The sequence below is a fragment of the Cimex lectularius genome, unplaced genomic scaffold (assembly GCF_000648675.2).
Source record: "Cimex lectularius strain Harlan isolate CLEC.00 unplaced genomic scaffold, Clec_2.1 scaffold248, whole genome shotgun sequence".
NCBI classification, from domain to species: domain Eukaryota; kingdom Metazoa; phylum Arthropoda; class Insecta; order Hemiptera; family Cimicidae; genus Cimex; species Cimex lectularius.
Window position 1 is genome coordinate 58,737 of NW_019392778.1, and position 18,070 is coordinate 76,806.

The window sequence follows — 18,070 nt, forward strand, 5'->3', positions numbered from 1 at the left end:
TATTTTTCTAGTTACCCTTGGGGTTTTTCTTTCTTTTTGAAATGTATCCTTGTTATATTCAACCTTATTGTAGTGTTCCTGTTTTGAATTCCTACTTTATATACAAACTTAAATGCAGTTTGTAAAAAATTTTATTTATTGTTTCAGGTCAAGGCTGAAGTCCCGCGATGTTCCATTAAATAATAAAAAATAAAATATAACTCCATCCATGCCCAGATTTCTCTTGAAATTTTTCTTCTATTTTCATGGCAATGTGTACATTATAAAATTGAATGTTTTACGATCCACGATCTGCTTTTTTTTTTCTTTTTGAACTTTTTCCAGGCGTCCAGCTTGTGCGCCGAAGCAAGATTTGGGACCGCCAAAGATGTTCGATGTACAGCGACTGCGAAGGGAAGAGGAGGGTCGGCACAGAGTTCCTTGGAAAACGCGCTATGGCCCCCATTTTAGGCAGAGCATAGAAAGAGACCAAAAATCCGAAACCTTGTAACCGCCATACAGGATAATAAACTATAAAAATAATCCACCTTGTTCCTTTTAGTCCATTCGACTTCGACCCCAACTGAATACTAAATAATACAAAAAAATTATAAAGGCTTTTATTTATATTAAAAATTACAAAGGAAAATATATAGGTCTATACGTCTTAACCACTATCACAGATCCTCAAGAGCTACATTAAAATATATGTATTTACATAAATATAGATTTTTTATAATCATACACACACATGCATAAAAAATAATTTTTTGTAAATTTTTGAACATTCTTGTACAGTCTTTTTTAAGCCTCATGACAAGTCTGATTCTTGTTGTGAAAGATTTCGTACATTCATAACTTTTGAGAAAATACATTTTACTCTTATATTTCTTTTTGAGCCTCTGGACTTTCTAAGCGAACTGCTTATCGAGGTGGTTCGAAAAACAAAATATTTACAACAATCATGAACTTAACGACTATAATTGAGCTTGTTTATCAATAATTATTTCGTTTAAAAAAATATTATCTTCTTAAGAACCCTTTCTGTCTTTTTTTGTATTGTTTTATGAGGGTCAGTTTTCTCACTTCTCGCCAGTCGACATGAAGACCCGGTTCCGCAGGATGTCTGTCCCTGTGTATCCGTTCGACATATGTGTCTTATCAGGCTGCTCATAGGCAGGGGTGGTGCCCGTCTGGTCATCCTTCTCTTCCACCTTCATCTTCTTCTTACTATTATATGCCTGGTTGTAGAAGTCCTTGAAGAGGAAGTAAAACATAACAGCGTGAAGGCCGATCCACCAGGCAAATGCCTTCGGATAGTTGCAGTCGATGAAGAGGAGCTGAAAGGCGTGAATCATGACGAGGACAAACTGAATCTGATAGAAAGAAAAACAAAGACAAATTAGAAGTAAAGAAAAGATGCTCTGGGTATCAAAGAGTAAGCACAACAAACAGATAAATTTGTTAGGTTTGACAACTTGTCAAATAATAAGAAACAAGCAGGAAAGTAAAATAAATATTGATTTATTTTTCAGCCAAGGGTCTTATGATCCTTAACAGCATAGAAAGTAATGGTTGAAAGAAATTCAAACTGTTTAAATGGTTAGGGGAAAGTTTGTACGTACAGGAAGAAAAACTATAACATATTAAAATAAATATCAAGAAAAGTAGTTAGGCTAATATTCAAAGTGTTGTAAATGATTAAGAAGAAATAGATGACATTTTTACATTTCTAAAAGGCTTGTAAAGCAGAAGAAACAAGAAGAAAAGCAAAAAAAGATCTTTCAAACCGACAAAAAAACACATCATAAAATCAGATAGCTAAGCAGCTATTAAGCTTTAGCGTGTAAAAAAACATAAACTAGTCAGTGAATACATCCAAATCTCTAAAACCTGGGGAAGCACAATAACCTAGTTATAGCTTGGGTACGAGGACTCAAAGGATTTTGGGTAATGAAAAGGCAAACTTGTCAGACCTGTATGCCCATATATAGGCTCTGAACCTATACTTTGGATTAAAAAAATAAATAAATAAATAAAAAACCTCTAGCAATGCCCTCTTGGGCCAAACTCAGAGTGATAGAGCCATATACCAGCCACTGGCATCTGAGACATGTACATAACATAGGTTTATGTCATGACTCCATTTGTAGGTTATGCTATGAGGAGGAAGAAATAGTCGTCTATGATCTGATACTTCTTAAGATAATCAATCATAAGAGTTAGAAAACAAGGAAAAACTAGTGCAAAAGTAAAAGATAGGGTAAATTTTTCTTAAAAAGCATGAAAAACTAAAAAAATGTACAGGTTAGGAAAATATTCATTTGTTTTCCAAGAGAAGAAAGTTAAAAGATAAATTTGTTAGGTAAAGGAAGATTCTCAAACAGAAGGAACAGTAAGAAAAGTAAATCCAAGGGTGTGACAATTATCAAACATCACAGTAAAAAGAGTAAAGGTTGTGTGAAAATTCTAACTGTCTCCCAGATAAAAGATGAGACTGGTTTGAAAACAGAAGCAAAAGAAACATAGCAAGAGAAATATTATTCTTAAAAAGCATGAAAACAGAAATCCTAAAGAAATGTGGAGGTTAGGAAAAGACTCATTCGATTTCAAATAGAAGAGAAGAAATAGGTAAGCTAGTTGGATCAAGGAAGCTTCTAAAATATAAAAATAAAACAGATAATTTATGCTTAAAATGTATGAAAAACTAAAGTCCTATGGAGGTTAGGAAAAGATTCATTGCATTTCAAAGAGGAGAAAAGAAATAGCTAAGCTAGTTGGATCAAGGAAGCTTCTAAAATATAAAAATCAAACAGATAATTTATGCTTAAAATATATGAAAAACTAAAGTCCTATGGAGATTAGGAAAAGATTCTGCTTTCACAGCAAATGTGAAAAATATATCAAATTTCTAGTTCACGACAGCTTGTATAAGTAACACAAGTAACACGGCGAAAGGTAAAAGAAAGATTATTTGTTTCATGAGAAAAGAACAAAGTTGTTAGAAAACAGTAAAAACTAGTAGAAAAGTAAAAGAAAGATAAATTATTCCTAAAAAGCATGAAAATCTAAAGAAATATGTAGGTTAGGAAAAAATTCATTTGTTTTCCGAAAGAAGAAAAAAGTAGATAATGAGGTTCGATCAGGGAACCTTCTAAAACAGATAAATAAGCAGAAAAGTAAAAGGACTATTGGTGTATTCGTCTACCAAGAACTGCCAATCATTGAAAAACATATCCCAATGAAAAGAGAACAGGTCATGTGAAAATTTCAAGTGCTTCCAAGGGAGAGAAAAAAGTTATAGAAGGAAGAAGTTGCTAGCCGAGGAAGGTTCTCAAACAGAAGATATACAACGAAAATATAGGAAAATAAATGAAGTTTTTATTCTTCTACCAAGGGTGTTATAATCATTGAACATATCACATCATAATGGGTATGTGAAAATTTTCTAGCATTTCCAGAAGAAAAGAAGAAAGTTGTTAGAATAGCAGAAACAAGTAGAAATTTAAAAGAAAAATTAAGTACAGTACGTGTTAGGTGATATAAAAAAGTTGCAAGAGAAAAGAAGATAGTAGATACAATAGCTAGGTCGAGAAAGAAGAAACAAGGACAAAAAGGGAAAAGAAGAATGGCCTATTTTTTACCAGGGTTAAATATAATTTATATTAAAGGCACCGAGAAAAATAGTGATTTGTTACATTATGACTGCTTACCATCTGGAGTGTTGTGACATACTTCTTCCACCAGAGATACTTCTGCATCTGAGGTCCGAAAGCCGCTAGGAAGTAGTAAGTGTACATGACGATGTGTACGAACGTGTTGAGCATGCCGAAGAAGGTTGAATGGCCACCTGCAAAAAAAAGAAAGAAAACATTAAATATAAATACATATATACATAAATCAGTATAAGCAACTACTACAAAATACATATATTAAAAAATCTCACCTCACTGGTACTACAACTACAAAAACAGAGACAGACATGTGCACACACACACGCGCGCGCGCGCGCACACACACACACACACACACACACACACACACACACACACACACACACACACAATTTCCGATTAATCGATCATCCTGGGCAATCAATTGCCATTCCAACCGATCAACCGTCACCATCTAAGCAGATTCCCACAGTGTACATTCAACCTATTATTGAATAATTTGAGTGAAAATGAAGTTTACCAGGGCTAAATTTGACACCGAACCACGTACTAAGTGGCATGACGCCATGGTGTATCACGTGGAGCTTCGTTACCTGCGAGTTCTTCTTCCTCATGACGAAAAAAAACTGTAGGGGAAAAGAAAATGAATGAATAAAGAGAATGTCAAAGCATGGGGGAGGGGGAATGAAAGCTGTTTACCGTGTCGAAGAACTCTGTGAATTTGGAGAAATAGTACCACCAACAGCCTGATGCAACCTGGACAAGAAAATTCGTTTAAGAATTTTTATTTTGCATGTTTTTTGTTTCGTTTTTGTCATTTTTCTTACTCTCATGGCATGAGGACTTCTTGAATAGTCGACAGGCTGGCATCTAAAGCTGTACGTCGTGAACCACCCAGCGTGGAGGGACTGCCGAATTTGAAATCATAAAGATGTCTAAATTTAACTTTATTAGTGAGATTAACATTTAAACACAATGACTTTTCCTTTTCTAAGTGGACAAGTGGGGATGTGTGGAATTGAAGGTTTTTGTTTGTTTAGTTGCACTTATTAAAATAATAATAATAATAGTAAACAGACACTAAATGTTGAAATGAGGATATAACACTACTTCTATGGTTGCTAGTAGAAGATAATCTAATCACAGAGCTTAAAAGTATACCATACCAGGGCAGATAACCTAATAACAATAATAAAGGGCAAATTTGACGACACTGTTGAATCAATGCAAAACACCCTAAAACTTGTAGAATTATGGGTTTAAATATCAGCCCTAAGAAAACATATCTCATCCCCTTTGCAAGAAGAAGGAAGCTAAACCTAAAAAAAGTACTCACTAAAAAGATCTAACTATCTTCATAGGTCCTGTTTACTTTAGATTGCTCCTGGTAGTCTGCCATTTGAACTGGGAAAAGAACCGGGGCACTTACTTGTTAAACAACTTAACAAAAGAATAAAAGCGTTTGAAAAGACTAATAAACTGTTGTGTCAGAATTCAGAACCCCCATATTTCTAGTTTCGTACATGTAGATTCACTTCATCCCTCCTTCCACAGGAAATATTTCCTAGACAACTTCCTTTACCAATCCATAAATTCTCGTCAGCCTCACTATATTTTCCAGCTACTCAAATCTTCTATCTGTTCTCATAACACACACTCATGTGACCTACTTCCTCGTCATAAAGCCTCCATATTGAACGTTCCTGGCTTGAGCCACGTCTCACTGGACTTCTCTTTCTTTTCAACTCCAGAAAGCCGCCTCCTTAACCTCTTTTAAATCCCTTTTGTACAATCCATCTTCCTCCAAACAAAGCCAACATAGTCCGCAATATTATTAGGTTAGAAAGTTTGTTTCCTTCCTTTTCTCAACTTTTAAGTTTACTGTTTGTGATTATGATTGCACAAGACAGAGTATTCTTTATTATGTCTATTTTTCCTAAATACTCATTATTGGTACTGTTATTTATTATGTTTTATGTCAATTTATTTCACTATATGTTAACGCCGAACGTTCAATAATTCAAGTGCCAGATTTATAAAAATATGTGACCTTATTGTTATTCATAGGGGACTCTAGTCTCAGAATAAAGCATTTTCTCTCTCATTAACATTACTCCTGGTAGTCTGCCATTCGAACTGGGAAAGAACAAGGTCTTATCCAGACAGAGAATTAAAATAAATGAGATGGGTTTATACCCATCTATGTTTTCTATTATTAGAACATGACAAAATGAAAGGAAAACTTATATTTATATGTATTTATCCATTCTACATTTATTTTCGCACTCATAAGCAAAATAGGTAATGTAAGTGAGATGGACAGGACTAGACTGGTCGGTCGATCGGTTTGATAGGAATTTCATTTGAACTTTGGCAATTCTCACAATAATGGAGGTGTTCACTTGTTCTTTTCATATCTGGGCCAGTTTGATCCGTTTTATCACCATGTTTATCTTCAACCGCTCCTTATCAAAGATCAAAAATGCGATACCAATGGTCTAAGAGATATGACAGATACGTCATCAGGCTCTGGTTCAGGTCTCTACTCATAAAACGAAGCATTGCAAGAGATACTGGAGGGGTGAAAATGTTGCTGTTAAAATATTCTTGAGGGAAAAATCAGTGAATGAGAAATCTATGGGGCAGTTGTGTTAAGGCATGAAAACATTTTTGTTTCAGAAACATGGACTCGATTTTGGTAAATAACATATTATTACGAACATGGTCCTGTTTTTTTATTACTTCAATAGAAAGTAGTACTAGTAGTCAGTCTATAGACAAGCAAAGAACTACCCAACAGATGACAGTCTTGGTAGTCGCCATGTTAAACTAGGAAAGGGCACGAGTTCCAATGAACTAAAGATTGCTAGCACTTGGTAGTCAGCTGTTCAAACTGAAGAACAGGAGGTCTCATAGTGAAACTCCAGGTTGATGGTTATTCAAATTAGGAATGACAAGACAAACTGAAGATTGCAGCAGATCGACTCCCTCTGTTTTATTACACCTTCTGGCTTCACATTAGCTATGTAAATAAAGTATTGGCACAGACATGACATTATAAAATATTTAGCAGATTGTATTATAACTAGGAAAATTGGCTGGTTGAAGGAAATATATGGGTAGAGACCAGATTTATATGCAGTAAAAATCCTCAAATATGCCATCTAATATGCACTAATAAAACATCAAATATATAGTAATGTGCACTAAAAAACCCTCCAATATGCGATTATAACTTGTACTAAATTCAAAAAGCAGCATGAATGTTAGAGGCATCACTATTATTAATTAACTTTTTGTAACGTAGACATATATTATTCATTTTTAACAGAAATAGGACAGAAAAATCTCAATTTATTGTTATATATGTCTAAATACCTACAACTTAGGCTTCATGGTTTGTGTTCTTGAATGGTAAGAACTCTCAATGGATACGTCTATTACGGAGGGATAGTTTAATAGTTTCTAATATCCTGGTCTAATTTTTGACAGAAAATTAACCAGGGCTGAACACTTAAAATCATTACAAATTAAATGTAACCAATCTGGCTGTTGCGAATATGGTTCTGCCTCTGGTAGAACGTTGAAAACAATTGACAGCATACATAATGCAAGCATAATTCAGTCGGTGCCTTTCAATCAAGCCTGGTACCTAGTTTATATGCTGAATCTGGAAATCTGCCCCTTCGTTTCAAGAGAAATATCCTTGAAGCAAAGTTCTTCCTGAAACTATTATCCATTCCCATGCATCCACTCCAAGTGCTATTTCCTCACCAACAACCTAAGAAGATGATGATCTTGTCTTCTCCACTTATACAAGAAAACATTTTATCTAGTGTCTATATTATTCAGCATCAACTTAAAATTATCGAAAATTAAAAAAAAATCTTCACCCACTCTGCCATGGCTATTGCCTACTCCAAAAATAGATTTTTCCCTTTCGAAATTTTCCAAAGATCATACGGGCATTGTGTATATAAGCAAGACTTTAAAAGGATATGTTTTTTCACAACACAATGCCATATTCATCTACATGGATGGGTCAAGAACCACTGACTGAAAGGTGCTGCCTTTGTGTATAAGAATAAAAAAGTAACTTTTTCACTGTCTCCCATCTGCAGTAACTTTACCGCCGAGCTGGTAGTAATAAATAAAGCCCTCAGTATTTTTCTCCCATTCTACAAGGGTGGTAACCTGTTCTGGCTCTCTCAGCGCTCTTCTTTCTCTTAGCAACCTTTTCACAGGCAATCCACTAATTCAATAAATCTTAATGGCTATAAAAAAAAATTCTAAAGTAATGGAGGTAAATTTTTTATGGATACCGGGACACAGTGGAATATTTGGGAATGAGCAGGTTGATTGTGCTGCTAAAACGGGTGCTAAAGAAGGATTTCCAGTAGAGTAAGTTCCCCATGAAGATACTAATAATCATTTAAAAATAACTAAGCTAAGAAATGGCTGGCAAGCAATCTGGTAAAACCCAAAAGATAAAAAAATTGAGAGAAATCAATGCAAGATAATGGAAAACAGCAATCCTAAAATACAGAAAGGAAGAAACAGCACTTGCTAGGTTGTGAATTGGTCATTGTAGGATTACACGTGGGCACCTAATGGCAAGGGAACCCCACCTCGATGCTTGACATGCGGAGAGTAACTGTAAAGCATTCACTTGTATTCTGTAGAAATAGAAAAAATAGCTTATGGGAAATTCTGGGTGACTGTCGAGAGATTACTGACAGGCTGATTAACACATGATGGACTTCTTACGTGAGACTGGTTTTTTAATTTTAGTGTAAATAATTTTATGTCTGTCTAAATATAGAGTTATTTGGGCAGCTTTATTAACCCTAGTGGCTATTTGCCTATTAAAAAAAAGTTTACATTTCGGCCGGCCTTTGTCATCATCAGTTGGTTAATGAGAACTTCTGTTCAGTCCGGGTAGCTTTTATAAGTTCGCAAGCAGAAAAACGTTTCTCTGTGAAGACAAAATGCCGAAACGCGTCATGTAGGCTAAAACAGCGAGGATAGACCAAAATACCACGACCGAGCTACTGGTTCATCACTTTTTTAAGAAGATATTTCAATTTCGAGGTTGTATGCACTCTCGGGGTGTCGGGGTTTATGAAAAACTAAGCCTATTTGTAAGTATGTCGGGTTCGAATGCAGGGCCGCTGGATTCGAACCCGGGACCTTTACCTTACAGTGATGAGCGCCGTGTAAACACCTTAACCGTTACGACCACACAACTCCCAAGGAATTTAAAATACCGATTCCTCGATTCCCTGTGTGTTTAAGATATTAATATTCCCCAATTCGGTCAAGGTGGTATTTTTGTCAAGGATATTTTTTTTTTTTTTTAATTTCTCTTGTAATAAAATTCATGGCTCGCTGTGGATTTGACTAATTTCTGTTTGCGTTGAAATGAAAAATACAACATGCTATTTTATGAAAAGTTAAGTTACAACTTTCGGCATTTTTAGGTTTATTAGTTTGAAGATTATCATAGAGGCGTTTTTCCATGACCGGACTACTTCAGAAAAAGTAATTTTTCAGGTTAGGGATTTCACGACCTTGCTTCAAATAAACAATGATAACTCAAAAACTAAAACGTTTTGGGCAAATCCGTTGATACCATTTAAAACTACGTTAAATTTCCAATAGGATGTGATCAATACTAAACTTGTAAACGTTCGTGAAATAGGCGTTTTAGTAGCCAGAACTTTAAAAAACATTTTTTTTCTTCAAAGTTAAAAAACTTACTATGGTGATTCTAAACAACTATTTGCATTCCTAGCGACCAGCAAATTTAAGAAAACGTACTCCATTTAATATCCATTTTAATGGTGTAATTGTATTTTTTAATTACTTTTTTCAAAGATGAAGAATTGATGAAGGAACTTAATAAAGACTACCACGCGATGGCAGTAGCGAAAACCAAATTGATGGTCGGGGATTATGTTTCGAGTGTTAATAAAATGCATTTATTATATTACAACTAAAGAATGCTCCTGGTAGTCGCCTAGTCAAACTAGGGAAGAACTTTTGCTCTGTTTTCAGATAGACCAGTGGGGGTGTGGAATGGAAGGGTTGTTTAGTTGCGCTTACTTAGAATAGGAATAAACAGACATTTATGCTAAAATGGCGATGCCCCATTTATAGTTTTTTTTCTTTTTTGGACTTACCTCTCGGAAAAGCCACGCACTGAACAAAACCTGGAAAAGGTTGTAGTACATGAGAGTGTTCTTGAGCTCGAAAGGCTTCCTCTTCTCCATCAGCTTCGGCCCGAGGTACTTGACGATGAAGGCGTACGCGAGGCAGATGGCTATCGTGGGCCCGGGTCCGGACATCATAGGCCAGTCTTTGACCCGTTCATCTTAGGAAAAAAGTTCAAAGTTAGTCGTATGTGACTTGTATTGTGGGGGGGAAGACTTACCGCTTTTGTTTTCCATCAGGTCGGTGTAGAAGTCACCTATGTAGGTCAGTACGGACGCCATCTCCGTTTACCTGAAAAAAAATCACAAAAACGCCGGGTTAAATTTTGATGAAACGGAATCCCGAGGTAGCCCCAACTCCGGGGCAGTCATCGTCACGGGGTTTATTTCCTCCCCCGTGGACGTTCCAGCCTAATTGACCCTATTCCGTAACAATCCGGTAATCAAGACGTGTCCGATCCATCGTTTAGTGGGGATTCTTTCGGTCTAATTTTCTCGAGCGCTTTCCCACTTTGAAAACAGAAGGAAGGCAATCCGTACCGAGAATATACTTCACTTCGATCTTTCAAGACGAAACCGGGATCTCTTTGAAGGATAGAAAGGCAAGCTAGGAAAGCACAAGAGATCCTATTAGTCTATTCAAACTGGGAAACAACAGTCCTATTATCTTAACACTGATCCTTGTAGTAGGCTATTCAAACTGGGCAAGAACAGAAGATCCCATTAATTTAACATTCCTCCTGGTAGTCGCCCAGTCAAACTAGGAAAAGACCAGATCTTGATAAGATAATTACAGGGCGTTAAGCTTTTGTTAAATAGCCAATCTGGTGCTTTTTAAGCCCGTGAAGGTCTCTGTTGAAAAATCGCTTCCTGGACTGTAAATTAAAACGTCTTCCTGATCAGGAATGTTTGCAAAAATTATTGGCCAACACCGGCTTATTATAATCATGAATTGAATGAAGTATTAACGATGCTTTCGTCTCTAATGGTAAATAAAGATCCAGGATCGAATACATAATAAAATATTGCAAACTTGCTATTGTTCCCATTTTAGTTTCTCTATGTAATAAATCCCTATAGACAGGAATTTGTCCTTATGTACTATACAGTACGGGAATATAATATACGAATATAACCTCAAATTGTCCTTTGAATTAGAACAGTTGATCGGATGTAACTTGCAATTTTCTTTTGAATTAGAAGACCTGAGTGAATGTAACCTAGAATTTTTCCTTTAAATTAGAACAGCTGATCAAACATAACCCCAAATTATCTTAAAAATTTAAACATCTGATCGAATGTAACCTCAAATTTCCCATTCTCATACAAGCTGTTGTAATTTAAAGTCGATTTTTAAATCTAACAGAGTGTTTGTGAGATTAAAATAGCTGTTCGAATATAACTTCCATTGTGCTTGATATTAGAACAGCTGATCGGATATAATCTGCAATTGCACTTTCAATTAGAACAGCTGACCGAATATAACCTCCAATTAATTGTCCTTTAATTTCGTACAGCACACCACGCGCAACATCCTCAGCACTAATTTTTAAGTACTACATACTTTTGATAAGCACTACACTTTTTAAGTTTAAAAACTAAAATTAAGAAAATAAAGATGAAAACTAAAAAGTTTATCGCTTCAGAATTGAAATGAGACTGAATAAACATTTTAAAGTGGTAATAAAAGAAATATTTGTAATTATAGACCGATTTGTGTACTACCAGTTGGCAAAGTTTTTGAAACCACAGTAGAAATCCGTTTATCCTGATTTAAAGGGACCGGGACTTGTCCGGATGAACGAATGTCCAGATAATCCGAAAATCTGTGATTTTATTAGTACCATGGCATAAAAACGGGGGGGGGAATACATACGAAAGTGAACACTTTTATTCATATATCAAGCTACATTTAAAGTAGTACATAGTTTTTATTAGTTTTGAAAAAAGGAGGGACAAATTGGAAAGTTAGTGTCCGAGTGGATCGAAGTCACGATAGCTCAGGTGGTAGAGGAGCAGCGTATTTAGCCGAAGGTCTTGGGTTCGATTCTCGCTCGTGACACTAACTTTTTCATTTCAGCCAATGCCTTACATAAAGTGTAAGACCCAATATATTCTTACTGTATGCATGATGTAAAATTAAGCTCACTTGAATAGTACAAAGGATTTAGGTGTTATATTTGACCACAAACTTTCATTTACTTATTTTTAACTTACATATCAATGTAATAGTCAGTAAAGCATTTAAACTATTGGGTTTTCTAAGTAGAAATACATCTGACTCATCTTCATCCGGACAAGTCCCGGTCCCTTTAAATCCGGATAAACGGATTTCTACTGTGGTTTCAAAAACTTTGCCAACTGGTAGTACACAAACTGTTATATTTCTCTTTGGTAAGATCTGTACTTGAGTACAACTCCCAGATATGGTCATCCTACTATAAAAATTCAATTGATGACATTGAAAAAGTGTAGAATAAATTCCTAAAATACTGTGCATTGAAGTTAGATGACACGGTTAGCATACCTCTACAAATTCAAAAAGTTACCCAGCCCCATTTGTCCCGAGTGCGGAGTGGAAGACAGTGGCCACCATAGGATTTTTAACTGTTCTCTTAAAGCCCGCGATAGAACAGGTGAAATTGTTGTTTCGTGAAAGATGGCCACAAACATTAAATGACCTAATAAAAGAAAAGCGCGTTTTCGAAACGCTAAAGTCAATAAGCCAAGCTTATAAACTAGGCACTATTTGATTATTTATTTATTTGTTTATTTATTTATTTATTTATAGAGATAAATTGTAAAATAGGTACACTAATTAAGTAAGGTAGGTTAATAGTGTTTTTTTTAGATTTTTAAAATTCGGGATGTTTACTCCTTATTTATTAAGGCTTTAATAAATTGTATATAGTATAGTCAATATGTTAATATTTAATTATCAAAGGAGTAACCAGCAAGGGGAGACTTTTCAGAATAGGAACAAATAATCAGTAAGAAATACAATAATTTACCCTTACCTTCCTTGGGCCTCCTCCCCTCACAGGGCGAGACCGAAGGAAGGCGTTAAGTACCCCAGGACACAAAATTAGAAGTAAAACTAGATTAGAGGCCGAGGTCCGCCGGTATGGGGTCTCCCTAAGGTACGGCGGGGAGGTGGAGGGATAAAAAAATAAAAAATAAAAATGACACGGTTACTATTCATGTGCTACGGACAAAATTTTCCATGTTATCTCTGGAAGCAATAAGGAACACCTATGACTTAATTTTCCTATTCAAAATTGTGAACAACCAAGTTAACAACATATTTTTAAATAGAATTTATTTAAATGTCTCTGGCAAAAGTACAAAGAATGCCAATTTGTTTTATATTCCCTTTCATTATTTGTAACTATTTCAATTATGCCCCTGTGGGGCAACACTGCTCAAGAGATGTAATTGGCGGTTAGAAGTGTTTTGGCTGTTGTAAAACTTGTAACGTATAAGCAAATAAATCGTTTACAACGTGAAGTGCGTACTTATTAAAAACATTGAAAACCTACACCCCTATTGAAAGAGCTTGTCGTCTTGCTAACAGTAATGACATTGATTTATTTTATGTCTCTTTATCAAAAAGTAGACATTTATTGTAAATTACAATTAACATTGTATTGCTTCATCAAAATGGCCAAGTGCCGTGTATACAAAAAATAAATAAATTAATATAATTAATGATTATTTGGAGGTCGTGAGATGCGGTCTGGTGTGACGTAGGTTTTCTTTATCGTGCCAACGTTTCGATCTTTATTGAGATCATCTTCAGGGCTCAAAGTGTTTGTTTTCCGTGCAGATGTGTCATTCTTGTGTCCCCAGAGGGCACTCTCAGCACGGCAGACAAGAATGACACATCTACACGGAAAACAAACACACACTGAAGATGATCTCAATAAATCGAAACGTTGGCACGATAAAGAAAATGTTTTTCTAAAACTACGTCACACCAGACCACATCGCACGACCTCCAAATTATCGTCACGTAACGGTCACTAAACACCACACAAAATATATTTAATATTGAATTTGATTATAACTAATGATTGATAATTATATAGTGTTAATACATTTTCCAATTGTTTCTATTCATTCTAAATTGTTTGTTTTATTGTTGTTTTTCTTATTTAATATTTCTAAATTTATATACAGTTTATAATACTTTTACTTAATACGATTATTGTGTACATTTGTAATTGGGAAACCGTAAATAATTTTTTTTTAAATAAATTAATAATACATGAGTAGGGGATTTGACCATTTACGTTAGGTGTATATTTCCCCTTAAACTAGATCAACAGGGCGGTGGAAGGAAGAGGAAAAGGCTGTTGACAAGGACAATTTGGCCAATTTGACACCGGAAAAGAAATTGCGTCGATTGTGCTTTTTACCCATGCCAGGTGGTTCGACATTGAAAACAGCAAAAACGAAAGAGGGCTCAGCAGATTGCGAAAGATCGAGCCGATTTCCCAACGGACTTTTTAGTAAACAAGGAAAAACAAACAGACCAAGTTATCCCGTCCTTTCGTCCCTATTCGCCGATAATATTCTTCGGTCATTTCACTCTCCCATTTTTATATAATACGCGCGCACACTCACACACGCACGCGGGCGCGAAAAAAAAATAGTCAACTTAAGAAGTGACCCCGAGATGCCAGCTTGCACAAATTCATAACGAGACACACGAGTCAAAACAAAAACAATGGCCCGTGAGAGTTTGACCCAGTTGTACAGGAAAATCGAGTCCTACCCTATGAACCGATGACCTCTGAGAAACAATGAAGGACGACGATTCCTACACCTGACCCCAACATCCTCATAATACATTGACCACGGTTAAGCTTTTTTCTTAACCGAACAGCCCTCTAGTAAAAAATAGTTTCATTTGAAAAAATCCCGATACAACTTTTCTTTATTGAAAATTGCTCCTGTGAGTCATCCTTCAAAACTAGGGAAAGAACAAGACTCCTAAAATCTTTTATTGCTCCTGGTAGCCTTCAGTATAAACTAGAAAATAACAGCTCTTGTTAAAAACCAAGTTTCTATACGAATTTTCTACCGCACCCGGTACAATATTCAATTTGCCCTCTTTAAATACCATTGCTCTTTTAAGTCTTACAAGTCCTAAGGAACAGAAGCTTAACTTATCATGCTATCCAAAATTCTATGCGCCTAGTATTCATAAATTTAAAAAAAGAGCTCTTATAAAAAAAAATCAAGCTCCTGTACAAAATCAACCAACAACCTGATTGTCCAGTCAAAGTAAGTCCTGGCAGTCGTCTGCCTAAACTAGAAACGGTGCTAAATAAAATAGGTCATGTCTTATCTTTAAAAATCCATTGCTCCTGATATTCTTTAACTTACAAGAAAACAGGAGCTTAACACCTCGTACACTCCGTACAGTAAAGGTACCTTACTTCTGGTTCACATAACCTTCAAATAAACAGAATAGGAGCTCAAGAACTCACTCCGTAACTTGACACTAAAGAATCCTTGCTCCTGGAGTTTAAGTAAACCAAAAGAAGCCCAGAGTATCTAAGAATTTTTATTTAATTATCTTCAATAATTAAAACAGGCCTTTTTAATTTTTTTCTTCCCATCTCAGATCCACGGCTCGTGTTTCCGTCGTTACAGAAACAGAAAAGGAGCTTGGAAAATCTTCGCCTGCCGGTCGTAGCTTTTACGCGCAAAGAACACGAGGTCTTATGAAGCTTTTTCGTCCCTCTCACTTCAAAACCTTTGCTCCTTTACCACATACAATTTATTTTTAGAAAAGGACGGGAACTCGGGTGAACACTTCGTACCGTGCCACTAAAGAAACTTTGCTCCTGTTATTTCTTTTAACTAAACAGACGGTAACTAGATAGCTTCATCTACTAAAGATTTCGTGCTCCTGGTTCCTATCACCCTTCTTTCGTTTAAGGAGGAGCTCATAGATTGTCATTCGCTCCTGTTACTTCTTTCAATTTGTCCTCTTCAAAATTCCATTCTGTTAGCTGAAGAACAGGAACCCTAAGCTCATAGTATCGAGCCATTAAAAATTCCCTCCTGGTCTTCATAAATCCAAAGTAGAACAAAATCTACCATCCTGATACGTGTTCTCTTCTTGTTAGAAGTAGATCTAGATTGCTCCTGTTAATGTAATATCTAGGCTATTCTAATTGCAACATACGATCGCTCCTTGTAGCCTACAATCCGAATTTGGAGTATTGAGCTGCGTGACACTTCAGTCAGAATTGGAAAGACGAGCTCGTTTATCAAATGGCCCAATCGGCCTCTCACTCCTGATTATTTTAACTAACGAACCAGTTCCTGGTATAATTGAATCAGGATCAGAAAAATTCAAAATCGATCTTTCTACCCAAATCCTAATAGAATTGAAAAGACGATCTCCGCAAAAAGCTAGATTGAACTCACGCTCCTGATCCTGTAAGAACTGAGAAGCGACTAGCTCATGATACAATTCATTCAGGAATTGGAAAAACCGACCTACAGTGACAAATTAAGCTGGTTCACTTCTTTTTGGTCAAATGGGATTTTCACTTCTCTGATTATTTATGCGATACCTGAGAAGATCAAATACCTCATCTTCCTACTAATCATAATCATAGTCGTGAGTCAGAGCTCGCGATTATCTTTCAAGGTCAGTAGAAGGATGAACGAGCGTTTTATTATTATTATTACTTTTTTTTGGGGGAGATTACGTGAAATTGCTTGGGGATAATCGCTATGTTTTGTCTTAAGATCCTAACTCCTGGTGCCCATAACCATCAAATGAAAGAAGAGAAACTCATCGAACTTCAGTCGGTTAAACGATTATTTGCTCCTATTACTCAAAACTTGAATGCTCTGTTAATTTCTCAATCCTAAGTGGAAAAAAAGCAGGAGCTCTACAAACGTCATATCATGCCATTGTGCATGCATATCTCCTGGTACTTTGGGCGTTGTTTGCCCGATCTTTAAGCACAAGAAAACAGGACAACAGCTCGACCCCTACTAAGTCAAAACTCTTTTAAGGATTAAGGAAACATTTTGTATCGTGCCATAGAATCGATTTTTCTTTCTTGTACCCGTGTGTTCAAAACAGCTCGACAAACCTATCTTAGGTTCCATCCAGTTCAGTGATAATCTTACTGTACCGAAACTGTAATCGGTGGATGGAATAGGTGCTCCTGATCATCTTAGCTTTTACACATAACGGACAGGAGCTTCTACAAAGCTGTCTCTGATCCACTACTGCATCATTATTTCTGTCAAATTCCCACCTCTGCCGAGAAGAAACAGGAGCTCGTAAATGTTCTTATTAGCCCATCGATGGCTCCTTTCAATCTTAGGTTTTACGTACAAAGGAGAGGAGCTCGGAAAAGGTGCTAAGGAACCACCAATATCTGTCACTCTTAGCAATTACGTATAAAGGAATGAAGCTCCTAGGGCTCGACAAAATTTTTCAGATGCTTCCTTCGTGGTTTTGATGAAACTCGGACCCTTTAAGGATGGAAGCTCTTTTTCCTTATACAGTTGCTCCTGTTATTCTCAACTTTGAGTGGATAGGACTTAGGACATCCTTTGAATTTTTTAAAACGGTTCTTCGCTCCCTGGACTATTGTCATTACTGGTGGCTTTTCCCTACTGTTATGCAAAATCCGAGGCTTCATAGAGATAATTTTCAATCCTAGAAAGGAAATACCGGTTCAGCGAGGAGGTTATATGTGTCCAAGGACCCTTGGGCGGAATGGATCTGTTTCCACCGATTCTAATCGAATGTGCGCGTGTGAATCTCTCTCGTGCGTAAGTCGGCCTTCCGGATTTTTCCGAAAGGTCGTTCCTAGCGTTCTAGTCTAGCGAGACGAGACGGGCCTGTGGAGGAAAAGGCGAAAAAGGATCAAACCTTCATCCAAATGGCACCAAGGAACGAGTTTAAAAAAAGACAGGCAACATTCGACCATGCGACGACCCCACCGTACAAGGCACTTATCCGCGGCCTTGACTAAATGCGTTTTGAAGAAAGGACTTAAAAGCCTTTTTTTCGCTGTATCCTAAGTATTTCCGGCCGTTTAGCGATATAAACGATTTAAAGCATCTCGAAGGACTCGCCGGCTCCCAGGGATACGGCAATTTGTCCAACAGTTATTTAAAAAAACCTGAAAACACTGAAATGACGAAGAGAAACGGCGTGAA

General features: G+C 36.3%; 1 protein-coding gene across 1 annotated transcript in view; it reads right to left on the reverse strand.

Annotated features, from left to right (window-relative positions):
- Nucleotides 1-584: 584 nt before the first annotated feature.
- The window catches only part of LOC106670822 (elongation of very long chain fatty acids protein AAEL008004-like), a 32,493-nt gene continuing 15,007 nt past the window's right edge, over nt 585-18,070 (reverse strand). The window contains exons 2-8 of the mRNA XM_014401452.2: nt 10,087-10,157; nt 9,836-10,026; nt 4,481-4,561; nt 4,353-4,409; nt 4,174-4,279; nt 3,693-3,829; nt 585-1,355 (exon numbers count right to left, since the gene is read on the reverse strand). Of these exons, the coding sequence (XP_014256938.1) occupies nt 1,062-1,355; nt 3,693-3,829; nt 4,174-4,279; nt 4,353-4,409; nt 4,481-4,561; nt 9,836-10,026; nt 10,087-10,147 (927 nt within the window). The 5' untranslated portion in view covers nt 10,148-10,157 and the 3' untranslated portion in view covers nt 585-1,061. The remainder of the gene's footprint in view (nt 1,356-3,692; nt 3,830-4,173; nt 4,280-4,352; nt 4,410-4,480; nt 4,562-9,835; nt 10,027-10,086; nt 10,158-18,070) is intronic.